Source organism: Aspergillus pseudotamarii, assembly GCF_009193445.1.
Source record: "Aspergillus pseudotamarii strain CBS 117625 unplaced genomic scaffold BDV38scaffold_62, whole genome shotgun sequence".
Classification (NCBI taxonomy): domain Eukaryota; kingdom Fungi; phylum Ascomycota; class Eurotiomycetes; order Eurotiales; family Aspergillaceae; genus Aspergillus; species Aspergillus pseudotamarii.
Window position 1 is genome coordinate 18,533 of NW_022475076.1, and position 25,903 is coordinate 44,435.

The window sequence follows — 25,903 nt, forward strand, 5'->3', positions numbered from 1 at the left end:
GCCGATACTGAGACTCGTTGGCGTTCTACAACTAGAAAGCGTCATCAGGAAAATAGAGCCCTTATAAAGCGGCTTGGTAAGAAACTCGATAGTACTCCAACACCAGCCTCATCGAGGCAGGAAAATAGGGCATCTGAAAATCTACATATTATAGATGTGCCGGGGGACCCCTGTATAGCTTCATTTATATAGAAATAACGATTTTATGGTGTTTTGATTGAGCTATATCGAAAAAATGACGCTGAGCTGTAGCCGACCCCCTACTGAAATGGGGGTCGGTGGTGAGACGGGTTCTTCTTTCCTGCCATTATTCACTGGTGTCCCATTCAGCATCCACAATAGGACTGCTTACTGGATATGTCCAACTAGCGAACGACACTGAAATAATTGCCGTGAACTTTGTAGTCACGCTATGCATACCTTCGGCGATTAAGGTACTTGAAAGTCCACAAAGTCTGCGCAATGACTGCCCGATGCCGATTCTTGCGTAGTCTGGCCGCTACTATTTAATTTGCTTGGGCTATGTTGAATTGCTCATCGTTCATTGTCCTTGCTTGTGTGATGCAGAGAAAGAAGGACGACAAAAGAAAAACGAAGAAAAGAAAAAAGAAACCAAAAAGTTGTGGACTCGAGGGGGATTGAACCCCTGACCTCTCGCATGCAAAGCGAGCGCTACTACCACTGAGCTACAAGCCCTTTGTGCTTATCTAATTGTGATTACTCACGGTATAACTAGAAGAAACAAATATCTTTTAATATACCATTGTATTGTTGAGACTCATGGAGAATAAGTATACTCTGTAAGTAGAATAAGACATATTATACATCACATTCATGTAACCCGCATGGCATGCATTCCAGTGGGCTCTACAGTTATGTCCTCCCTTGTACTCTGTATTACCTGTGACGCTGACCAGAACCTATTCTCTTCTTTCCCTGCACAGTAGTCCCAAGTGCCTATTCTTTTCCGAGTAGTTCATGTTCAATCTTGCTAGTCACTTCTGTGAAAGAGACCTTGTAGTCATTTTATAATTAACGCCGATAAGCCCACATGTGCATCCGGTATGTATCCACGTCGGGTGATTCTGTCCTTTCTTTATTCGCACACTCAGTGTAATCCGGCAAAACAAGAACCCCTTGGACAGCAGTGATCTCAAAAAGACATGTACAATATCTGCATAGACCCCAAACACTAATGCCAGCCCTGTTTCCTCCTTCTCCGCGTTGACAAGGTGGACCTTTTTTTAGGTAAATCATGATCTAGACCCTTGCGTTATGCCCGCCAAGGGATTGGTGTGAGGTAATAGTACTTAGATAGTCAAAGAACTTCATACCCATCGAATATGATGCCCACTGCATGAACCTAGATTGAGGTTGCTATCGCACCCAAGGCACTCATGCATCTCTAGACCGGTCTATTTGCCGCCACCATCTGCCAACATCCCCTTACCTCCAGAACTATGTGCGATCTAGTAGCGGAAGTAGAAAGTGTTCACACCCACAGCAGACCTTGGCTGACAAGGGTATGCCTGCTGTCATCATCCACTTTGATCTATCTTTATTTCTCAATTTTGAGAGTCATCCCAGTTTCCCAGATACCAGTACTGTCTGCCCCCCCAATCTACCAGGACTGCAGATTTGTATATATGAGGGGTGTGAACCTGATGTTGGGCAGTCTTTTAGTAGTGTTTCATACATTTTGTCAATGTTACTAGAATGGGTTGTGGATGTGACGATTTGAGGTATACATAAGTTATTTCTCGATCCTGCAATATCAGAATGCTCCGTGTCTGGTTGCATACAGCTCGTGACCTCTCAAGCTAGGAAATAATGTACTGTATAATCTACTATGGGGCTTTTAGAATAAGCCTAGAATCTCCGTACGAACTACGCGCTCTCACTGGTAGGACGTGACTCGCTCTACCATGTACGATTAGAAAATCTCCGCCACCTTGCCGGAATAGCGACTCTTAGATAAGCCCCAGGTCAGCAGTGGCATCCACCTTACGAAGGATATGGTAGAACTCAAATGTCTCCAATAATTCCTATGAGACCAGGTTGCTAGTCTCCTTGCCCGCCAGCTACCATGATGATATCAGTAAAAATGGTTAGAAATCCGTTGCTCTTCCGGTTTTCATTGTAGTACATTTTCATTGCGTCATATGCATGAGCGGGTTCCATTAAACAGGATACTTCGTCCAGATCACTGGCTGAGGGGACGTTCTAAATGCTCAGAAGCTAATCCTCAACGGGTCTAGGAGGCTGTTGGCTCTCTGGGGATACACTGTGAAAGCAGGTTACTCTAGAGTCATAGTACATATATACATACCTTGGAGTTTTCATCATTGAGGCTAGGTTACCGCCGGCACAAATGCCTGGTCATACTTGACTTGGAATAGGTAAAATGGACGGCAACTTTAGAAAGAAATAGGAACAGAGAAAAAAAAAAGAATAAAAAAAAGGAGCTGTGATTGCCATCCAAAGTCATCCATAGTTCTAAGAGTTTGCCGTTACTATGGAAGCACTGACCTGGCTTCGGTCCGATCCGAATACCCGGGGCCCCAGTTGGTTTCCCTGGTACTGTAACTGTCCTAATTGTACTCCGTAAAAATTCCGCGGTATAGCTGCTGCGTGTTAGTGATTTCCAAGGGGAAACTTCCTTGGTGAGGTATAATATGAAAGGACAATGGTTATTATGCGATAGGAACGATGTGCGTGATCTTGAAGCCCTGGAGGTTTCCCCAGGGATACGACAACGGTATCGCTCTTCCGTCTGCGCTGCATGTGAAATGGGTGTTCGGATGCACAGGAGAGGACTGCAGGGGCGTAATTCCGGTCAGAAGATCCCGAAATGCATCACGCAATCAACCATCCTTGGTTTCTCATGAAGGTAGGAGAATACATGTGTGGTGGTATACAGTTGTGGCCAACAAGCGATCTCCCGGATTACTCCGTGTTAGGGTCTCTTTCAGTTGGTGGGTCGGAGAATATCGCAAGCCACACGGCCATTGCCTATGGTCACGACCCCTTACATGGATTGAATCAATTTACTGCTGTCTTAGAGAGTTCTTAATTAGTGAGATAGTTAGTTCTCGGTGAGAAGATCAATAGTTGTCGGCCTAAAGGTAGATTTGGGAAAGAAATGGTTGCGACCCATTTTCGTTCCCCGGTCAGCCTGGTATCTACAATAGTAAAATAGTGGGGGTTAGGCCGTGTAGTTATTATTATTATTATTGTTATTATTATTATTATTATTATCATTATCTATGCATTTGTTTCCATAGTTCCTACTTAGTAGTAGATAGATCGGGTACTCGGGCGTTCAAGAGATCCAATTGTGCGGGGTTCATATATTTCCTTTTCCTTCTCTTTTCGTTTCTTTTTATTTATTTATTTTTGATTTTTTATTACATGTTTCCTTACCTTTCATGTCAAGTGCAACATCACCATGATTCATTTGATATGTCACTATATTTAGTCGCAATAATTGAGGGCTATCGCAACCCTATCGAGTCTTCATCGTAGTAAAATAGAACATTTGCATGGCTGAGTTTCTATGCCCTTGGAGAGTTTAAAATTCCCAAGACGAGGCGATGAGATCATCCATCCAATAAACGCATGCCATCTAGACTTTTATTTCCGTTTTGATCTTTTTATCTTTTGAATTTTTAAGGTACCAATGTATAGTATCGACTAAATCGTTTGCTAAATATGTGCACTATTAGTCAAGAGTACTGTAAATGAAGATCTACGGTAGATAATCAACCGTTTGTTTTCATCCGAGTAACAATTGTGTCTCGTTCTTTGTGACCGATGAATTGTTCTCTCTTCCTTCCCGGTGTTGTGTTCCCTATCTCTCATACTTTGGGAATCGAAAGGAGAGAGATATAAAGATGAAAAAATAAAAAAAAAAATAAAATAGAATAAGATTTCTTTTATTCTCCACTATGGGCACCGTAAGTAAATAATTGAACAATAATAAGGCATCATTGACCAACAGTGCTCCAACTTTTAGGAACTAAAAGGCGTCAGCAACGTGGCTCCCTCCGTTTCCACCGCATTCAGCCCTTTGATCCATTCTCTTTCGTTGCCCTCCCACTGTTTCAACTCGATTCCCTGCGCCACGCGCCTACCTTGTCTCTGGGCCCCGCCTTGTCGTGTACTTTGCTAGTTTCCCGGTTGTTCCTTGAATCGCAGATCCAGGCTTCTGGAGTCCGCTTGGCGTCATCTGGTATGTACACTGACCCCTCCCTTGACAATCCCCTCCTTCGTCGTCGGAGACTCTGATCACCTTACTTGATGATGATATTCCTTCGTTGGATTTCTTTAATTCCGTACCTCCTTTCTACCGAACTCCTTATCGTATGACCGCATCACCTTACTCCTGTTGATCGTTGGCAAGTTACCTCTGCCTCGTGTTGTCAGTATTCGGTGTAAGCCCTAGGCGTTCCCCGTCATTGATTGATAGGTCATACATACCCTGCTCCCCAATCTGAGTAATAGCCATCAGCCACTGGAATGGGCCTTGCAATCTGGAGTACATATTGATGATCATATCGTTTCGTTTCGATCTAACCCGCTTTTCTACTATCTTCTTCTTTATTCCTATCGCAACGATAAACCCTTCCCGACCACCTTACTGCTCCCGTGACCAGACCTGACCTGCCGTGCAACTGGAATAAAGCGGCATTGTCCACCTGTGATATATTTCTCAATTCCATTACAGACCGTGCCTCCACCTTGAACTCAAACGCCACCATGGGATCTTACAGTGTATCTTCGCGACAGCACAGTGCGCGGACGGGAGGAAGTTCAAGCTCCACTTACAGTGATGCTTCCGATCGTTCGAAAAGCACGGCCCCTACGGTCTGCAGCGAGCGGCCCACATCAAAGCGGAGAGAGAACATAGACCCTAAAGATTCAGTATCAACCTACGCCTCGACGAGCCACGACGATGAACTACCGAAGAAGCCGCGCTATGAAGTGGTTACTCGGGGGGCCGAGTCAGATATTTTCCCTTCTGATGCGATTCCCTCTAATTCCTCCACTTTCGGGAAATTGTTCCCATCTTCGCGACGGCTTCTGATCGGGCATGATGATACGACCCTTGATGGAAACATGAACCTTCGCGTGCATACCCTGGCGCCACGCAGAGATGGCTACCAGCAGGCCGTTATACTATTTCATCTCCGCATGTACGATTTGTACTCAAGGGAGTTTTCTTTTCGCCGCTACTGTCGTAATTCCGAGCGCGAGGTGTGTCACTCAGCAAGAAGACCGATATCGTCCGGAGGCCCAAACAAGCGGCCAGGATTCCAACGATCATTGAGCAGTGCATTAGCCGGCTTACGCCCAGGCTCCAGTGGCGACCATTCGACGCATAGCTCCAAGCGTAAGAGGCAGGACCTGGGCCAGAAGTCGGCTAAGGAGGAGGAAGAGGACGACGACTTTGATGTCCAGGACAGTCGCAATCAACCCTTAGCTGATACGGTCATGCTGGAATTCTCGAATTATGCCCACGTTGAGATCAAAAGACGTGGTGCCGGCTTGTCTAAGCGATATGAATTCGAATATTGGTGTACAAGATACCAGTGGAGGCGAGAACACCGAAGAGATGGAGACCTGCAGGAGGTGGCTTTTCATCTGATTGACCTGCGGACATCCAAGACGATCGCCCACCTGATTCCCGAAATCCTGACTCCAATGGAAGCCGTGGAGGAGCAGGCTAAGGGTGGCTGGGTTCCCCCATCCTCCATGTGGATCAGCGAGGACTCTGTGTATGAGAAGATGCCAGATGTTGCCGAGTAAGTGATTCTTCGTGGAGCCAAAAATGAGCTGTGGACGGTTACTAACCCGAGGCCTAGTATGATCGTGGTCACAGGATTGATGGTCTTAGTTGATGATTCTATCCGTCGCAGGTGGCACTCGAGGAAACATGGCCAGCTCATGTTCCCCGTGCGCTCCTCACTCACCCGGAGCATGGAGTTCATGGGGCCTCGTCGACTTCTGAGTGAGGTGTTCCATCGACGAGGCTCGGCATAAGCTCGAGTAACACACAGCCCCGGGGGACGAGACCCGTGGTGGTAGCCATGAGTAATGACGTGTTGTTGTCATGTCAGCCGGAAAGGGGGCATTTGTTGTATTCGCTTTTTATTGAAGCCAATATCCGATGATCTTGATGAGCTTGCATATGAACACAAAACTATTCGTTTTCTTTCTTTCTTTTCTTTTCTTTTTTATTTTTTCTCCCTTTCCTCTTTCGTCATGTTTTGCTTCTCCTCATTTTTCTTCCTGGAATACTTGGTTTTGGGTTGATATCCCGGTGTATTTTTGTCACAAGCATGATTGGGCGGCAATGAAAACTCAAAGCGGCGTGATTTTAACTTGTAGTGTGCATTATAAAGCGAATGGGAGGTTTATGTGATTGGATTTTGGGTTACCAATCTCGCTTTGTGCATTTCGTCTTTCTTTATGCTTGTTCCTCTGTGGTTAACTTACTTAAACTTTGATTCTGTTTCTCCCGAAATAGCTATTCTTGGAATATCAACAGTATGTATGGCCTTTTTGCATTTGGTGGCTCCAGTCCCCTAGCGTTCATGCGCGTCGGGGTTGGGAGATATATGCATGTATCATGAACCTAACGGTTAGTCGTTTTGTACAAGTTTGTTGCCATAGTCTCTAAATGCTTCCGGACTTGTCCTCCTGTCTGTGCTGGAGCGAGTCAGGCCCCATGATGTTGGCCTTGGGACACAAGAGGAGGGGGAAAATGAAGTACGATATTCTGAATTGGGCGATTGCTACGGGGACCGGATTGATTGGACCAACATGGACGCCGCGGAAGACACGGAAGCTCGAGTTAGCGTTTTACTTGGGTGAATGAAAGTCTGAGCGATGGTTCTAGCCTTTCGCTACCCGTGGGAGTGGACAGAGATCAATTAAGCTTGTCGATGAGGCCGATGCGGGGCAGATCGAGGCTCGTCCCAAACATTGTGCCGCGCGAATCAACGACTTCCACAGGGGATTCGTGGATGCGCTTCACCCTTCCCCGTTGACGCCGATTATCAATCGCCTCTCCTTTTCATGCAGGTTCCTGAAGTGCGGACGTGCCGCCTCGATTAATTATCTATTCGCATCTGATTTCTATTTGTTGTTTCTTTACCTTCGTTTGGCTGCAACTTTCATGTCGATAGTGGACGCAACCATGGGAAATGAACAGATGCACGTATGTATGCCCAACAACACGGTGCCAGAAGGATGCAGCGAATCATGGCCCTTTCTCCGCCGGGATTGGACTGGTAGATTCTGACCCAATTCCTTCTTCGCTGGCCGCTTGTGCTTCCTGCAGTTAGACCGTGTACGCGTTGGTCAACTGTTGAACTGGCTCTTGCTACCGTGATATTGATATCCGCGAGTCCGTGGTCTCCTGTGAACTCACAACCCTTACCACCCTCCCCCTCCCAGAGAGCAATTGTTCATGCACAGCGGCCCGGTCTATGACTGTTTAGCGCAGGGCTGAGGAGAATTTTTTTTTTCTTTCTTTTAATGAGCCGTTTCCGTTTCCTGATTCCTGATTAAGTCATTGATGAGCTGGCACTGTGGCCTGTGGTCCCGCCTTCAGTTCTATGAGTGGCTCAAATACACAGTTGACATGAACCGATCCTGCTTTCAATTCGTTGCTTTTTTGTCCTATGGGCCCCTCTCTCCGCTTTTGGGCAACGACTTTAGACCATACCCCTCCACTATCCATCCGTTCCAGAACGAGGTTTTTCCCCTCCCTTTCTGAGGAGCTTTCCATGAGGCAAACGGCTGGTTTGTACCCGATGGTAAAACACAGTTTACCGGATAAGGGAAACAAAAAAAATAAAAGGAGGTAGCTCAGTCAATGGTCACCATGGCACAACCCGGACACAGATGAATGGCTCTGAGTTGTCCAACGTATTGGAAGTAGCACGTCGCTTTTGTACAACAAGTGCCTCGCTGGGCCTTTGTGTCAGTCCATGGATCTGGCGTGCGCGCGCGTGTGTGTGGAGACTAGTGGCCTTCTATCCTGGTATTCAGGCGTTTCTTCAAGGGTACATTCTCAGTCGGCGTGCGCCGGGCCGTTCCAGCTTGCAGCCTCAAGATGATCCGCAGGTTCTCCATGCAACTGGCGCTTCTTAAGTGGAGGATAAGGAGGGGGGGGGGAAATTTGCTGACGCTGTGCCATGTCCACAGCGACATGCATAAGCCCGCCTGTTAGGTTTATTGATTAGGTTCCGTGTTTGTCACGCCAAAAATTGTCTTGCACAGTGACGCTTTGGAGGGGGAATATATAATTTTTTTTTTTTTTTGTTTTTTTCCTTGCTAAATTTTTTTTCCCTTAAAAAAAAAGCATGGCCCACAGTTTATATGACTCCCTGCCTCCCATACCTATTGAGACTGTCTGGATTGACAAGAGGATAATAAAGGTCAACCGTTAAACAAGAGGGAAAAACAGGAAAAAGTTTTCCAACAGGTCAATTAGTTTCATCCTTCCTTTACGCATCTCCGTTACCTGCGCAAAGGCAATCCGCACTCCACCCTGACCCGTGACCCCTGACCAGGTTCTTGAGAGAGAACCAGTGTTTCGTTTCCCGGAGAAGAGCCCAAGAGTTCAACTCTGCAAAACGTGCCCCGTCCCTCTGACAAGAGAATCGCGATTCAATATGCCAGTGCCGCCAGCAAATAATGCGAGTGCTCTTCGGACGAGTTGGCAGGACCAACTTAAAAGTATGCCCCACTTTGCAGCAATTCTCGAGAGGATGTCATTTCCATATGCTAATGGTCCCCGACAAGTCTACTGCAAGAACCATAGACTCTCAGAACCCGTATTTAACATTTTCACCGAATCACGAGGTATGGACTCTTTTCTTCCGTTGCCTTTCTCTTATAGCCCTCTCCGCCGTTGTATTCTGCTAGTATGAGAAAGCCTTCTTTGTTGTCGAAAACTGTCTCGGCACGCACAGAGTGGAGTCGACTTCACCGACTTTTGCAATCGAAACTCAGTGGTACCGTACACTAACGGGGTTGTAACTTTTTCTCTTCAGGTAAACGCACGGCTTGGTCCTGCGTCGTCAGGGTCCAAGCAAAGGAGTATCCGGCCCAATTCTGGTACGACGGCGATCACCTCAATAATGCCAAAGAAGATGCTGCCGAAAAAGCCCTGAAAGTACTCTGTCCACAGACGCCCCGTGGTAACACCAGTTACCTGGGTCAAATATACGCAAACCAGGGCTGCTGAGCGACACTCCGGGCTTTCTGGGTGGCTGTAACTTCTTTTTTGACGGTGCTTCGACCTTGCCGTTCATTCCGGTTTTTGTTTCCCTTTCTCCCTTTCTCTTTCCTCTTCGCTTCGAAAGAGCTCTTCGAATTCGGTTTTGCAGACGTGTACAACATCTCCGGCTGTCGACCTATGCATCTTTGATTTTACAATGCAGACATTCTGGCAACACCCAGGTGGGGTAAGGGTACGATTAGGGGCGCACAGAGTATAAGAATGCAGATATTGCCTTTCCCTCTGTGGTGTTACGACCTTAAGCACAAGGATGCTTGCAGGTTCATTTGCCCTGCTCTACTCGGATGTCCTGTTTGGACTTTCATGATTTTCTTTTTCTTCTTGGGTGCAAGCTTTCTCAGACGATGGCTCAGTTGACTGTCATGTTTGAAGGTGCTGGTATTACTTTTCCCCCCTTCGTCTTGTTCTTTTTTCCTTTCTTTCTGATTTAGCTCTTCTACTTTTATTTTCCCTTGTCTATTATACAGACGGTCCAGGTTGCGTACGGGTATTATGGCACGATTATATTTGACGACAGACACACACAGACAGACGGACAGACGGACGGACAGACAGACAGACAGACAGACAGACAGACAGACAGATCAGATCAGATCAGATCATGTTTTACCTTATGACGAACAACAAACAAATTTGAATTTTTTTTTTTTTTTTTTTTTTTTCTCCGATCTTCGTACTCTACAGAAGTGCGCTTTTTTCCCTCATATTTTTTTTTTCACTCCGGCCTCCGTGCCTATTCCTCGCGGATAATAATCCATAACGCAGGTACGGAGTATGTTCGTTTGCTGAGTTTATGGGAATCCGAGCGGGATAGACGGTTGAATGCCGCAGGAGAACTGACTTTTCTAGGATTGAAAGCTTGTCTTTCAAGATCTCCTAGAATTGAGCTGTGCTCTTCATTATTGTTCGCCTTGGGAAGGGAGATACTTAGAGTGGGCTGGAAGGTAACTTGCCCGTGGATCGTTACCGTCTTGTACCCCTCATTTTATAACTATTATTATTATTAAAGAAAATTCATCTAGTATCGTTTCTGGGCGGCCACTTCGCTCTAGATTTCTTCCGAGATCTGAAAAGATATACGATGTCTGAAGGTGGACTCCTGCTAAGGTACAAATCTAGGGCGGGACAGGTTGTATACAAGTCGAACCACCCATCCTTTTCCCAGACCCAAATCTCTGGAACAAGTTTCAGGATCCCGCCATGTCATGCCCTGAGCTTAACCTTATTTCTCTGTTCACGTGCCGCGTACCATGGTTCGTCCGACTTTAATTTCCCTCATCCGCTATACACTGCCGATCCAACGGTTCTAGTTTCCATTGTTTCGGTGGTCCCCCCCAAACCACGAAGGAACAAAGAAACGAAAGGCGAAAAAGCAGGACCGAAAACAAAAAAATCTTTTCTTTTCTTCCTAATACGCAAATTTATCCTCCGTTCCTCTCCGTTTATTCCTCCATCCATAATATACTCGCAACAAGAGACAACCTACACAGACAAACAGAAGCAGCGCCGCGTTGGTCCAGTGGCCGGTCGGATAACCCCTCTTCGCTTCGTTGGCTTTATAAATCCACACGCCCACGATCTGCCCCGGAGCTCCGACCGACACGTTTAATGCGATCGCAAGGCCGGTTCCGGCTGTTGAGCGGAGGTTGGAAGAGAGCCAGCCGAGAAGAGGGGGAATACAGGCGAAGGCACCACTGGTGGCTACTATCAGACAGCCGTAGCGGTGCTAGCAGGGATTAGTACGAACTATAAAAGTCGGTAAGGAGGCGCGGTCAACGTACAAGGTATGCGTCCGGTGGGAGAACGGCAGATGCTAGGAACCCCATGGCCCCGATGAAGGAGAATGCCGCCGAATGAAGGCCGCGGCTGGAGACCAGTCACTCCGAGTTAGACCAAATTGAATTTACCACGTCTGGGGATGTACACGGCGTACCTATTGAAATGATCTGCCGACCAGGCTGCTGCTGTGGTGACTACGTATGCTACAGCCCATGGCGGCACTGTCATGAGCTGAGCGCGCAGACTGGTATACCCGAGCCCACTTGTAATCGCGGGCGTAAAGAGTGAGAGGCTGGAAAAAGGGGTGGAAATGCCAAAATAGATCTATACATGCCAAGGGAAAGGCCATGTTAGGTCAGATACTAGCCGGAAACATGTTCCAGGACACCAAAGACAGACGCACCATATAATGGGCGTATAACCGCCAATCCGTTAGGACCTCCTTAGCATCTGCCCAGGTCATGGCATGCGCAGCTCCCTTTGAGCCCTCATTCTGCAGTCGCTGCATCGCGAGTTCCTTTTCTTCTGCACTGAGCCATGACGCAGTTTCGGGGTAATCGGGAAGAAAGAACCAGACCAGGAAGGCAGAGGCACAGGAAGGGGCTCCTTCAATGATAAATAGCCATCGCCATGCAGATAGATCGTGAGTTTGATTCATGTGTCCGACGCCATAGGCAATTGCTCCGCCGAAGGCTCCCGCCAAGGTAGCTGATGCGAGAATGAGCGCCACACGCATCGAGCGCTCTGAGTTCCGGTACCAGAAAGTCAGGTAGTAAACAAGTCCGGGGAAGAGACCCGCTTCCATAACTGTGAGAGTACGGGTTAGATTTCGTCTATGAGACAGGATGGCTCGTGAGGGCTCTACACATCTAGGTACCTCCTAGTAAGAAACGAATACCAGTGACTTGCGCGTAATTATGTGCGCCACCCAAGCCCATGGTGGATGCACCCCAGCCCAGCATCAAGAAAGCAATCCATTTCTAAGTAATGTTAATGTCTGAGCTCAGGTTCTTGTAACAGTTTCAGTGCCCTACACTTGGTCTTAGCTTCTTCAGGAAGTAATTTGATGGGACCTCGAAGAGGGCGTAGGCGATCAAAAATACCATCAGCGCTATACTGTTTCTTTACTTAGTGAGAAGACGGAATCAACCTGGAATTGGCATACGTGTATTGGTACGAAGTCATTCTAGTCTCTGTGAGGAGATCATTGCCCGTGTCTTCATTGAGAATTTTGGCATTTCCTGTACCCCGATTAGTTACCTGACCACCTACATCATGTCGCCCTGCAGAGACTGAGTGTGAACAATTGTAGCACTTGCGACCTACCGATGTTAGATCGATCTAAATAACAGAGAAGGTAGATCGCGGCGCATAGTGGAAGGATCCGTAGATCTTGCTTCCAGACCAAAGCTCTCTCACGAGGGTTATCAATATCCCGACCGTGGAGATTCTAATGGCGGATCAATTAGTATGACAGCCGGGGGGCGTTTCCTCTTATGTTGTCATACCTCGGAATCCCTCTCTAGGTCGGCATTCTCAGCAGCTTGGTGGTACTTCTCTTTCTCGTCCATGATGCCAAACCCTGGTCCTCCTGCAACAGATGGTGAAGGCCAAGCGACCCCGAGTGACAAGATCTTTTAAGTTATGCCATGACTTCTCTGAATCAGGAAGGATTTGCAACCCCCGCAGGAACCAAACCCAAATAGCCGGGAAAAACTTCGCTAGGGAAAGTTACGGTGCAGAGTACAACCTCTTCCAGAGTCGGTCAATCTCCGATTAGCGCGTTAGGTGGACATGTCCAGCTTGCTCGGTAAAGTCGGTCGTTGCCGATGGTAAGCATGCTTGGTCTAGCGGTGAATAGGAAAGACCTGGTCAGGATATTAGGATGATATGAGGCACAAAGAGTAGTTTCAAGGAGGGGAAAGAGCCATTAAATCTGTAGACTAGTTGTCTGCCTAGCCATTAATCATGCTCAATCGAGAGACAAGGAGATCTAAGATTCCTCCACAGAGTAGTTTATTTAGTCGGCTATGGGGATGCGATGTGGGGTACCGTCCTGTACGATACAGTATGGTACGTAATTACCAGACACACCAACAAAGACACTGCAAACTGTACAAACTGTACAAACAGCCCTGATCGGCAGAACATTTAGTTGCTCTCTATCGATAATGAATCGTTGCGGTTTTGCGGTCTCGTGCCTCGAATTGACACTTTGACAGTACGACTCTCTTGATGACATGCCTTCGGCCTTCTTTAACTAGACAAACGTTGCATAGCCTTTATAGCGCGACGATCCCTTCGCGACGCCGTACGCTCCCCTCCGTGACCCTGAGCGGGGCAAGAATCGAAAAGATGTCAACGTCTGCACCGGCCACTTCTGCGCCGCGCAAGCCTATGCCTTCTGCACTGAAGTTCGATCTGCATACAAAATGTTCAGTAAGCTGTAGCTTGCATCCGTCGTTCGAGTTGATAGTTTCTCGTCCGGTTCTAACAGTTCCCTCAATATGCTATAGACCACGAAAGCTCGTGCCAGTACTCTGCATCTTCCTCATGGCTCCGTTCCTCTTCCGATCTTTATGCCGGTTGCGACGCAGGCGTCCCTCAAGGGTTTGACGTATGATCAGCTAAAGCAGACCGGATGCATGCTGTGCTTGAATAACACCTACCATTTGGGGTTGAAACCTGGGCAGGCGGTCTTGGACGAGGTGGGCGGTGCGCATAAGTTGCAGGGCTGGGATCGAAATATCCTTACCGATAGTGGCGGGTGCGTTGGTTGTGATATATCCCAAAGAGGAGGCGGTGATGTTATATGCGCGAAGCGAAATCTGACATGAACCCTAGTTTTCAAATGGTTTCCTTGCTCAAACTTGCTACTGTCACGGAGGAGGGTGTTCGATTCCTTAGCCCTCACGATGGTACACCTATGTACAAAGCTCCCCAACCGTTTCATCCCCAGATCCTCGAGGATATACCTAATAACTGCGAACTAGGCTGCTCACTCCGGAACACTCTATCTCCCTGCAGAACTCGATAGGCTCGGATATTATCATGCAGCTCGATGATGTTATCGCGACCACATCGCCGGACCACGCGAGGATTGAGGAGGCCATGGAGCGATCGGTGCGGTGGTTGGATCGGTGCATCGACGCGCACAAGTACCCCGAGAGACAAAACCTGTTCTGTATCATCCAAGGAGGATTGGATTTAGAATTGCGGAGGAAGTGCTGCGCTGAGATGGTAGCGCGAGATACCCCGGGCATTGCCATCGGCGGACTCTCCGGAGGAGAAGCTAAGGAGGAGTTCTGTAAAGTGTATGTCAATACCTATCCCTCCTTCAACCACTCGCTTCTTTTAAAGCCGAGTTTCGGCTAACGTTCATAGGGTCGACACTTGTACTGGGCTTCTTCCGGATCAGAAACCGAGATATGTGATGGGTGTCGTAAGTGATCCAAAGCCGATTTTAAGCGCTGCCTAACGTGCTCTCAGGGCTACCCCGAGGACTTGATTGTAGGAGTTGCACTCGGTGCGGACATGTTTGACTGCGTTTGGCCCACGAGGACAGCTGTAAGGCTCCCATTATCGGTTACTAGAGAATTCGGCATTGGTTGACGAATTTAGCGATTTGGAAACGCGGTGGTCCCATCTGGCACTCTCAACCTTCGCAACCAAAATTTTGCCCAGGACTTCGGGCCAGTGCAAGAAGGCTGCACTTGTACCATCTGTCGACCCAAAGATCAGGGTGGTCTAGGAATTACACGGGCCTACATACACCATTTAGCGGCCAAGGAAACGGTTGGCGCTCACCTGTAAGACTGCCTCGCCCACTTTTAAGGATTTTGTGCTAACCACGAGCAGCCTTACAATCCATAATGTTCATTATCTACTTTCCCTGATGGGCGCTGCGCGACAGGCTATCTTGGAGGACCGATTCCCGGCATTTTTACGGGAGTTCTTCAGCAAGCTTTATGGAGAAAAATCTAAGTACCCGGAATGGGTAGTGGGGGCGCTACGGGGGGTTGGCGTTGATTTGATGGAAGACTAATAGCATATATCATGTCTTTGAGCATTATAGATAGCGTCTAATGCATATACCATGGCGTCGTGGATGACCTGAATCTCTCGACCCTAGAGCTAGCATGTAAACGGCAAACCACTCAAAAATAGTCCATCACGTGCTCACGTGCCGCGTCGCGGACGCGTTTGATGCGACGACACAGCAGATCCGAAATCTCTCAATTGAACCTCACACCCCAGAGCCCCTAATACCAACCGCTTTTCACATTTAATATCAGAAGATACCAGCAAAGATGTCACCCTCCGCTGAGACACCATCAACTGGCACAAGCAACGGCAGCACACCGAACCCAGCACACAACCCCAACCATGAAGAACACCAATATCTCAACCTCATTCGCACGATCCTCGCCTCAGGCGAATACCGACCCGACCGCACAGGCACAGGCACACGCTCTATCTTCGCACCCCCTCAGCTCCGCTTCTCACTTTCAAAACCGGCTCCCAACCCAGCCGATGACCCCATTCCCGTCCTCCCCCTCCTGACCACCAAACGCGTCTTCCTCCGCGCCGTCGTCGCCGAGCTCCTCTGGTTCATCTCCGGCTGCACCTCGTCCCTGCCACTCTCCGACCAAGGCGTCAAGATCTGGGACGGTAACGGCAGCCGCGAGTTCCTCGACAAAGTCGGCCTGGGCCATCGCGACGTAGGCGACCTCGGTCCCGTATACGGCTTCCAATGGCGACACTTCGGGGCCGAGTACGTCGACGCCAAAACCGACTACACAGGCCAAGGAGTCGACCAGCTCGCCGAGGTCGTGCACAAGTTGAAACATAATCCTTTCGACCGCCGTATTATCATGAGTGCCTGGAACCCTGCCGATCTCAAGAAGATGGCCCTCCCGCCCTGTCATATGTTCGCCCAGTTCTACGTCTCCTACCCCAATGGTCAAGACCAGAAGGGTCATCTCCATTGCCAGCTCTATCAGCGCTCGTGTGACGTGGCTCTCGGCGTGCCGTTTAATATCGCCTCCTACGCTCTCTTGACGCATATGCTCGCTTATGCCGTGGACTTGCATCCCGGTACCTTTGTTCATGCCATGGGTGATACCCATGTCTACCTGGATCATGTTGAGCCCTTGCAGGAGCAGCTGGTGAGGGAGCCGACTGAGTTTCCGGAGTTGAAGATTCGTCGCGATGATCGGGGTAGTGGGGTGGTTGATGGCTGGAAGCCGGAGGATTTGGAGGTCGTCGGATATAACCCTCATAAGGCTATCAAGATGAAGATGAGCGTTTAGTTAACACTTGCTTTCTATGCTTTTCTTCTCGTGCGTTATATACCTGTTTATTTTTATTTTTATTTTTTTTTTCCTTTGCTTATTACTCTCGGTCAAAAGATGGGCTATTCATGAGCGTATGTATTTGATGTGATCGACAAAATAAATAGAGTCAGTTATATAGAGATTGCTCCACGAGCTGCCATTTAATCTTCATCTTTCCGTCTGGAAAAACGCTCCGGAACGCCTGCATGCTGATGCATAATCCTAACGACAATCACCAAACAATGCGATGGTATCATAACTTCTCACCAAATCCAAGTATAAGAAAATCAAAAAGGTGCAGGGGGTAGTAAGATGAGAGCTCTTCCCCCAAACCTAGATCTACTTCCCCAGCATCACACCCGCACCCCTCATCAAGACGATGGTATGTCCAGACTGCACCTTCCCGGCTCCGATTGCATCCGAGAACTCGAGGAACTCCCCCGACTCGATATGGTAGATCCGGAGTCGCTCCTTTTCCTCCGCACGATTGTTCACGTTCTCCACCCGCAGTCGCCGCGCCGCATCGTCCAGAACCCGCCCGACCTTCCACCGGCTATCGAAGTAGAAGTCGCCCTTCGGCGGGTCTACACTCTGCGTATCCGATGTGCCGACCACGTGGAGATAGAGACGTTTGTCGGCGGGAACATTGGCGTCGCCCTTGGCCGACTTCTTGAGTGTGTTCAGCTGTGCAGCCCGCGCCGCCGGACTATTCGGTTTCGGAGTCGGCGTGAGACTCTGGGCCGCCGCGTGACTCTTATCTTTGCCCCATGTGCGGACCCGGGCGAACATGGAGCGTAGCGTCTCGTTGGCGTTGGAGCCTGCGGCGGCCGGCCGGCCGCCCAGCGGGGTGATCTTGGCGCAGTCGTGTTCCTCCCGGAGTCGGTGCTTCAGGCAGTATTGGCGGTTGCAGTTGGGGCATCGAACGCCCGGGTCCTTCATTGTGTTGATTAGAGTTTTGCAGTCGAGATGCGCGCATTGGTCCGAGTTGTAGATCGTGGGTTTCTGCGTAGGGAGACTGGTGCCGGGGCTTGCGTTCTGAGCGTTTCGTCGGCGAGCCCATTCACCGGCTTTGGGGCATTTATGCGAAGTTTCCGTCCGGTGGTCAAGACAGAAGGTCCCACGACAGGACTCGCAGCGGAATGGAAGGAAATCGAGTTGGTTGCAATAGTCGAATTGACAGTGTCGCCCGATCGATTCTAGATCTTTGTCGGCCATTTGCGTGAAAGATTCCTGCGGCGAGGGCCCATCTTTGGACATGGAAATGGGAGCCATGGCAAAGGCAGATTATGCAAGTAGCTGTTCAGAGTAAGAAGAGGCCACTCTGCCTCCGGCCGACAAATAATTATAAAACTTTTTTGAAGGTGAGATTAGAAAAGCAAGAAAGAGAAGACAGGACTAGAAGGCACCAGCACCTGCGGAGAGAGTGCTTATTCATCAGGGCGGTGGCGCAGGCACGTGGAGCATGCTTATCAGATCTCGGAGATCGGCGATAAGGCTGGTCTACTCATGTCATTGGGAACATTTACAAGATGGATTAGCAATTCAATCCGCACTTAGATTCAAAAGACTCCAACAGCTAAAGGGGTATATCACCAACGTGTAATAGAAGTCAAGGGTTATGTAATCTTGCCTGCAAGGGGTCAGGGGTAGAAGTGTGTGAATCATATGACAAAGTAAAATTCGCAGAAACGGAGGAAATCAGAACCGGACAAGATTATTAAACGGTATTTTCGATCGAAAGTTGGATAGGCTAGAAGCAATGCTGCGGAGCAAGTTAAGTAGGTGGCTTGTGGCTCGTGTGTGGAGCGGTCTCGTCGTGAGCGCTTGCTGGTGCAAAAGGAATAGGGCTGTTGGATGTAAACACCGGAATGCCTGCCTTGACAGAGGACTCAGATATCGGTGGAGAGTACAACCCATGTTGAGGGCGCGTACTGTCATGCGTGGCTCCCGGCGTGACAGGAGGAGAGATTGCCAGCTGTGGAGGAAGTGTCTGTGATGGGATCGCCGTGGACATTACCAAGGATCTATCCAAGACAGTCCCACTAAGGAGTTCGGATCCTTCGGCTACCACACCGGTGGTTGTGGGCAACGATACGAGAGGATCCTCTGTATCGGGTCTTACAGGAGCCGTGTTTGAACGAGATGCCATTTTGTTGACGGGAGCATTCGATCCCTTTGTGCCCGAGGACTTTTTGGAGGGGTTAGGTGTCTTGGACACCCTCCTGGAAGTCTGTCGCTCGCGTTCCCTTTCCCGGGCGGCATGTTCCTCAGGGGACGGTACTTTCAGTTTGATGTTGAGTTTTCGAACACCTGCTGCCAGACTATCCACATCATCTTGCGGTTTGTCTGGTGTGCCCCCTGATAACGAGCGCGATTCAACAGGCGTGATCACTGCTCCCTCGCCTGCAGGCAAATTCGTGTATACGGACGGGACCCGAGGCACGGGAGGTGTCGTTTTGGGGCTCGAGGCGCGCTTAGGAGTCGCAGACCGAGAGCTACCAGGCCTGCGCGTGCTAGCTGCTGACGCGGAGCGCACAGTTTTATCGCCTGGGGTTTTGTTTTCCGGGGTTGATGTTATCGTGGAAACGGCACTCTTTCTACGGGTTGTGCTGCGCGTGTTGGGAGATTTATCGAAGGACGGGTCTGGCAGGTCACTGGCACGTTCGATGGTGGTCCTTCGGTTGTTTTTAACGGCCTGCCGCGTCGATGTTTCTGTATTCGGGGTTTCGGGTAATGGAGGCTTGGGTTTCCTCGCGCGGAGCTTCATCCGACTTTCTTCATTCCCAGTCGAAGGGATGCTAGTGTGCTGGGCAGCCGTTTGACGTTCCCGTCGCAAGCGTGTGGCTTCTGCGTTGAGATCTTCTGGTCGACAGCTTGTCGTTTGCCGATGACATGGGATAAGAATTTTTGAGAGTTCATGCGTTGCGGTGGCCCAACTAACAGGCGGCAATGGCGGCGCATCGGCTTCCACGCTGATCTGGGAACCGGTTGATCGTCGATCGCGAGGCGTAGTGACCACCTTCGCGGTAAATGACTGGGTAGGAGCAAAGTAAGTTGGTGTAGACTTCTCGCGAGGCTTCAGTGCTGGCGGTGGATATGCCAATGCCTCTAGCTCCTCTAACAGAGCTGGCGACCACCACCCGCTGTCATAAGCCGGCAGAGTTGAACAGTGTTGGACGTTAGCTGAGATATCAAGCAAGCCCAAGCGACTCGTCATCTCAGCAGTTAAACGATCGGCCTTGTCATCCACTCCGCCAGACATCAGGCACGAGGTCGCGTCCCCTAGCCCCGACAGATGACTCAAAACCCCCGTTGTCAGAGCGCGATTACTGTAACCTCCCTCCAAAACGCTAACGATTCTTCCGCCAACACCCAGACCTTCTTCCTCCGCCATCCGCACGACATCCGCAGTAAACCTGGCGTAGAATTCGGTAGGCACATTCACCTTGTGTCTTTGCATTCCCGCCCCTTCCCATTCACTTGCATCAAAGCCAGCAGAGATAAAGATAGCTGCAACAGGTGAAGGTCCACTGGGAGTACTAGCAAGACGCTCCGTGTGAAAGCGTAGGAAGGCACGCGCCTTTTCGATCAGCGCCGCATACTTGGATGCGTAAAGGTCCCAAAATTCAGCTTCGGTCTTCCACTGCTCCAAATGGACGTTCCAAATCGACTGACCATGTGCTTTATCTATGCACACACTTGCGTTGCGCACTTTTTCCGGCTCTCCCATTTCACAAGGATACGAGTTAATATCATGAAGACTGAAGTACCCAATAGCGGTCTTCTTGTAGTTTGCTGCACTCCGGGGAGCTGCCGCAGCCTTGCGGTTCTGCTCCCATGCGATTTCCTGCGAACCGTCGCCATGGTGTAGGTCAAAGTCCAGGATAGCGGCGTGAGTCAAACCGTGGGTCATAGCAGCATAGGAGATGCCTACATGGACATTGTTAATCCAGCAAAACCCCGACGGATGGTCCGACGAGCAATGATGACCCGGGGGCCGGATGCACACGAACGCGCGCTTTGTCGATTTGGGGCCAAAGACGGCATCCACGCCCTCGCAGACACCCCCCAAAGCTCCCTCGAATGCGTTCAAAGATTCCGAGCACAGATAAAGGTCGCCTTCATGAAGCGAAGGCGGGTTTTCCATGGCGCCGTCCTTTCCTGCACTCGGGGGTCGGACCAGCTCCTTGCCGTTCAATGCAAGTCGGGATTCCGCCGCGTCACACATGGTTTTTAGATCGTCCATCCATCTGGAACCATGTACATGCGTCACTGCTGGTGAGCTGAGTGCCATCGACCGTGCCGTTCTGCAGATCTGAAATGGTGGTACGGGGAGATCGTCCAGGTTCATGTCTGGGTGGGGTGTGAACCTGCCCCCTTCGTACCGGTGAGCAAGACGCACATAAGCGGCAGACACACCCAAGACACTAGCTTGGATACGCTCTGGTCTTTCGACGATCGAGCCCAGAGCTGCCCTGGAGGTACGGGGACGTGAAAAGCGGTGGCCATAACAGGCATCATGGATCACCACAAGGGTTTGAGACCGTAGGTCAGTGGATTGGTGCAACTCCACCTCTTTTTGGAAATGGTCTGTCGCGATAGAGGCAGCTGTTGGTGTAGGAAGCTCATTTGCTTTGGCATGTCCCGACTTTTTTGACAGCATGTTGGGATTACCCAAAGTGGTTGGCGTGGTGGCGGTAGGAGAGCTTGAAAGTGACGACGATGAGTGTTGCGATACACTACGGTGAGGAGAGATTGAGGTTCGGCTGTCGTTGCGGACCGATCGCAGCGACGCGGTGGACGAACGCTTCTTTAGACTGGAGCTTCGATGTTCATCGCGCAGGGAGCTGGAGCTAGAGATGCGCCGAGGCGCCGTATGCGCCTGAGGGGATGTAGAGCGCGCGGGGGCATTTGCTGGGGATAAGAGAGAAGAGGAAGAGGAAAATCCGGAGGGAGAAACCGGGAGAGGTGTCGCCAGCATTGACACATTGTTCATGCGATGCGAACCGTCTACAGGATCGTTGGTGGGAGTTGGCGACGCGAGTGCGTCCGAGGTGGGAGTGAATGATGCAGTTGGAGGATCGTCGCGCTTGGAGGGGTCCATGACGCAAATAGTAGGTTCATTTGGGGGAAAGGGTGTGGCTGTATTAGCGTTGCTTGTACTTTTGTTTTTGTTTTTGTTTTATCTTCCTGGTGGTAAGATAGTAGACAATCGAGAGTCAAACAATAAGACCAGGATAAGATCAGAAGAAAGAAAAGTAGCAGGTAGAAAACAAAAACAAAGAGTAGGGAGAACAAACAGGTGTTGTTTTAGTTCTCGTTGTTGGATCCCTTGAAACTTTCTCCCCCCGATAGGGTAAGGGGCAGTCGATCCTCCATTCTTCTCTCAACCTCCCCTTTCATTCTTCACGACAGATAGATAACTAACTATATCAAGGGCATTCATTACTTAAAAGACCGCGTGGTTTTACTCTATAATATCTCTCGATCAATTTCTCCGCAGCAATATCCGTTGATGCCATGAACTGATTAAGTTACCATGGTAGACTTCCATAACAACAACACTACTAGTACAGGAGGCACCCTCTGAATTCCTAGATAACCCCCCACACCCAAAACACAGTGGACGAAGGAGGAACGCAAGCAACGTTTGCGTCATACGCCCTGTCAAAGAAGCCTCTATTTCTTAACCAGGGAACCATGTTGCTCCTCCGAACTGGTCCCACATCATCTACTAGCCCCTGAGACAACCCAGCCGCGGTAGTATCCCTGAACTCAGCTGAGTCTGCAAGCCCTAATTGTCTCTCTGGGCAACATATGAATGAGCCCTCGATCTTTGAGATTTTCGTTATTCCATGTCCCTCTGTATGTTCTTCAATCTCAGTACAATACGTAAATCAAGTTACAGTAAAAAGATCACCGAATTGTGACCTTTCTGTATGGTTTCGGAGCGTACCAAGGGCTCCCAGCTGAGCGACTGTGTTAATCTATCTGCCAGTTCATCTTGAGAGATACTAGAACTCTGAGCAGGTGGTCTGATTAATTATATCATTTAATAGGCAAGAAATCATCTTAATATTATACTTAATTGTTCTTCTATTCTCTTAACCTATTAGTACATTTGGTTTTTTTTTTTTTTTTTTTTTTTTTTTTTTTTTTTTTTTTTTTTTTTTTTTTTTTTTTTTTTTTTTTTTTTTTTTTTTTAGTAGGATGACAGGTCTCTGGATCCAGCAATCGCTAGTATTTTTCTGGGTTTTCTTATTCTACTCCGGTTAAGAGTCCTGTTATCGTAACTTGGGGGAGTGTGGTGGTGGACTCGCCGAGACGCCTCATTTTCAGCTAATTGATATGCGCTGTCTGATGCTGCAGGTGGTGAGACTGCGATCCCTTGCTTCCGGTGACATTGTATATTCCTTAAATGCCAGATATTGGTACAGGATAGGTCAAATGGATTATAATGCTTGCTATCTAAGTCTTTCAAGAGTTGACAATGCTTGCATGGCTGATGTTGTTCTGGATTCTCCCTCATGAGACGAATGGAAAAGAAAGAGGTAGGCAGGTTCTCCGGAAAGGTAGACCACGGCATACTAAGCCCGAGTATGTAGGGAAAATATACCTGATATATTACCCAGATTGTCTATACCGTCCCGATTACACACGAAGCTAACACCTTTTGCTCTTACATTTGTTTCAAGATGGTGGACAGTTCGAGAGACCCCAATAGCCCAAATGCTGAATGAGGGGCATACGATTTCATTATTGTGTACTACATGACTGCCGATTCGCGGGGATCCTAGATTGTTGGTCCATCTGCCCTCAATTACAAAATAAAAGTGGCACTACGGGTTCCGATGGCGTATGCCGAAATTCAAATGATGTCGCCAGTTTATTGCTGCTATTGTCCCATTCAAAAGAGCGCATCTCATAAACAATGAAGTGTAGAAGAAAATAAACTCCTACCACTGCCACCCCAGGACATAATTATAAATCTTATTGAACCATATCGAGACACTAGGTGTGTAGTAAACACTGAGCCAGACATTACTCTATATAGAGTTCTACTACAGAAATACTTTAGAGTCAAATAAAACTCGTCAGGGGTACGTCATAAGTATATGAGGTTCCGGGGGGGGGGGGGGGAAATTGATTCTAATTGCGATCAATTATAGTGGTCTCTTCAAACAGTGGAATGGGGTACCCTAGAATGTGGTTCTACAAGAGCTGTCAAAGGGAACAAATAAGGGTAAAAAGCTCAGTAATGAACGAAGACCTACGATAATGTAGGAATATGACCTAGACTTGCTCGGAAGCTTAGTCAAGACACAGAAGGCCGATCAATCACGTTTAATAATCAAAACCGTCAGTCTTCATTACCTAGTATAGACTAAGTATCACCCGCTTGAGGAAATCGCATGGTAGCCCCTAGTTGCGAAAAGATATCTGTAAAGGTTGAGGACACCTTCCCTGGCTCATTTCCATACAAGTCCCTACCTATATCTACTATTAATTCGTGTAGTGACTCATCCAAAACAATAGCAACAATAGGCTTTTGTGTTACTATATTTATTCAATCCATATGAAGACTCAAGGAGACATGTCAACTGACCCGCATTAGCCGGCTACAATTGACCCAACCATCGTCTGTATTTCTGACAGGTTTCATTCAAGAGACACAGAGGCCTTCCCAGAGATATCAAAAAGAAAAAAAAAAAAAAGAAAAGAGAAGAAAAGAGAAGAAAAGAAAGAGGACATAACACCCCTAATCATCACCTGAAGTAACGCCAAAAACCTAACCAAACACCGGTCCCAATGAATCCATGAAAACACCCGCCCCCAAAACAAAAATATTGAACCAACCCTAACCCAGACACGAGAATTCGATGATGCAAAGCCAAAAGAAACCAGCCATTGATCTGCATATGATACCGTAAAGGAGGTGAGTTCAAGACACCTCAGTACGTCCGTGACCGTCCGCCACAGATCTGATACCATTTCCTCCGTGGAGTGAACGAGCCCTTCTCATCAATCGAAGAGCCGTTTGACTTCTGGGCCTTTTTCTCAGATTTGAACCCTCTGCTGGCATGCTGATGGCAGAAGCACTGCATATGGACCGTTTCAATTGAGGTTCCCGGACACATGTCTCGTCTGCGGGCTGCGCAAAGCTCGTGACCGTTATCCTCTTCGCAATGGCACCATTCATAGATGGTGAAGAATTGGCGACACATTATGCTGTTGGCGTCGTTCTTTTCTTCTTTGCCACCTATCCGTGGCTTTTTTCTTTTCTGTAATTATGGGGTTTCTACCCAAGGATCACAACTGTTAAACAATTTGCAGGGCAGCTTGTTCTGAAGATGGGTGTTGTAAATTTGCCGGTGTTGAATCGACTCCGCGGGCTTCCGGTAAAATTCGTGGTAAGAGATGTCAATTGAACGGTCCCGAACTGTTTCGAGATGGTGTGGTGATTTTAAATTGATTTCCTCCCTTTATTGACACCCTTGAGAAGTGCCCGTCAAGGGTATGAACTCTCAAATTCAGTAATCGCGAGTGTAATGGCTTCGTTGCTGTTCCGTTGTTGGGCTGGGTTCCAGTTTAGAACCTTCCTGCGATAAACCCCGGATTACCGCAGCATATCTGGTATCAACCAGGATAGATGATAGGATACAAATATTGCTTCCAGCGATAGGAAGGGAAGCAAGGGAACAAAATCAATTAAAGTGAGATAAACCACCAGGTGCAAGACTTGGAGTCGACGGAACGTGGGTGGGGAGGGGAAAAGACCCTAAAAGAGAACCAAATTGTAAGGAAATAAGCAGCAGTACCTAAGTAAACACAGACCGATGATGGCAACACTTTTCTGGGGGGGAAATAATGCCAGATTAAGTCTTTGACGTCAGCATCGAAGCCGGTGGAGTCCGGCGTCAACAGAAAAGGATCAGTACAACGTTACGAACGGTGATTGAATCATTGATTTGGGTCATCTAGCGCCGAGTCTTTTTTTTTTTTTTTTTTTTGGTTTGCTATGTATAGGAATAGAATAGGCACGCGCTTCTGTGCCGCCGAGAGATTTGCCGCTCAATCCTTCCTTCCTTCCTTCCTTTCTCTGGGGGCCGAGTGGTCTGCTCCAATTACTGTATACGTACTTTAGGATAGCCATGTGTCTGGGTGACTGGAGGCACTCTACCGATAGGCCATTAAAAGGAGAGTGAGAAACTTCCTTCGCCGAAGCGGCAGACGGTGGACGATGGTTCGGCCAACTGCGCCCCGTTGCGCATCGCGACTCGGGTCTGTCTTGGCTGAAAGACTTTCAGGACCAAAAAAAGGTACTGCCCCAGTGAGGTCTTACTAAGTTAGTGAAGGTCTAGGCTGCAACGATTGCACTATCTATCATCTTTTCCCTTGGTTGGACTGGATTTTAATTCTCTCTTTTCATTCTCGTCTGGCAGAGTTTCTTGCTAATGCAGGAACAAAATCCGCG

General features: G+C 48.6%; 7 protein-coding genes and 1 non-coding gene across 8 annotated transcripts; 4 read left to right on the plus strand and 4 right to left on the minus strand.

Moving 5' to 3' along the window:
- Positions 1–623: 623 nt before the first annotated feature.
- On the minus strand, positions 624–696 carry BDV38DRAFT_t190. Its single transcript has one exon. It is a non-coding gene; the product is annotated as a tRNA-Ala (tRNA).
- Positions 697–1,046: 350 nt separating this feature from the next.
- Positions 1,047–1,778, plus strand: BDV38DRAFT_257306 (uncharacterized protein). Its single transcript, XM_032055605.1, has one exon. The coding sequence runs from the start codon at positions 1,461–1,463 to the stop codon at positions 1,713–1,715; it is 255 nt and encodes an 84-aa protein (XP_031909787.1). The 5' UTR covers positions 1,047–1,460; the 3' UTR covers positions 1,716–1,778.
- A 2,687-nt stretch (positions 1,779–4,465) lies between these two features.
- BDV38DRAFT_180194 (uncharacterized protein) lies at positions 4,466–6,589 on the plus strand. Its single transcript, XM_032052066.1, has 2 exons — positions 4,466–5,804; positions 5,865–6,589. The coding sequence occupies exons 1-2, from the start codon at positions 4,759–4,761 to the stop codon at positions 6,040–6,042; spliced, it is 1,224 nt and encodes a 407-aa protein (XP_031909788.1). The 5' UTR covers positions 4,466–4,758; the 3' UTR covers positions 6,043–6,589.
- Positions 6,590–8,330: 1,741 nt separating this feature from the next.
- BDV38DRAFT_257313 (uncharacterized protein) lies at positions 8,331–9,897 on the plus strand. Its single transcript, XM_032055606.1, has 3 exons — positions 8,331–8,748; positions 8,815–8,874; positions 9,066–9,897. The coding sequence occupies exons 1-3, from the start codon at positions 8,685–8,687 to the stop codon at positions 9,257–9,259; spliced, it is 318 nt and encodes a 105-aa protein (XP_031909789.1). The 5' UTR covers positions 8,331–8,684; the 3' UTR covers positions 9,260–9,897.
- An 824-nt stretch (positions 9,898–10,721) lies between these two features.
- Positions 10,722–12,663, minus strand: BDV38DRAFT_274054 (putative MFS transporter; the record flags this gene model as incomplete). The annotated part of the gene is made up of 8 exons (XM_032057780.1): positions 10,722–11,039; positions 11,095–11,179; positions 11,247–11,416; positions 11,481–11,899; positions 11,970–12,072; positions 12,127–12,203; positions 12,386–12,542; positions 12,601–12,663. The coding sequence occupies 8 exons, from the start codon at positions 12,661–12,663 to the stop codon at positions 10,722–10,724; spliced, it is 1,392 nt and encodes a 463-aa protein (XP_031909790.1).
- Positions 12,664–13,447: 784 nt separating this feature from the next.
- BDV38DRAFT_274055 (tRNA-guanine(15) transglycosylase-like protein) lies at positions 13,448–16,404 on the plus strand (the record flags this gene model as incomplete). The annotated part of the gene is made up of 10 exons (XM_032057781.1): positions 13,448–13,531; positions 13,609–13,859; positions 13,937–14,020; positions 14,086–14,406; positions 14,477–14,534; positions 14,582–14,659; positions 14,714–14,901; positions 14,951–15,076; positions 15,260–15,282; positions 15,398–16,404. The coding sequence occupies 10 exons, from the start codon at positions 13,448–13,450 to the stop codon at positions 16,402–16,404; spliced, it is 2,220 nt and encodes a 739-aa protein (XP_031909791.1).
- Positions 16,405–16,585: 181 nt separating this feature from the next.
- BDV38DRAFT_180382 (AN1-type zinc finger protein) lies at positions 16,586–17,951 on the minus strand. The gene has a single exon (XM_032052067.1). It carries the CDS (start codon positions 17,698–17,700, stop codon positions 16,768–16,770), a length of 933 nt encoding a protein of 310 aa, XP_031909792.1. The 5' UTR covers positions 17,701–17,951; the 3' UTR covers positions 16,586–16,767.
- Positions 17,952–24,168: 6,217 nt separating this feature from the next.
- Positions 24,169–25,410, minus strand: BDV38DRAFT_257344 (uncharacterized protein). The gene has a single exon (XM_032055607.1). It carries the CDS (start codon positions 24,651–24,653, stop codon positions 24,381–24,383), a length of 273 nt encoding a protein of 90 aa, XP_031909793.1. The 5' UTR covers positions 24,654–25,410; the 3' UTR covers positions 24,169–24,380.
- Positions 25,411–25,903: the final 493 nt, after the last annotated feature.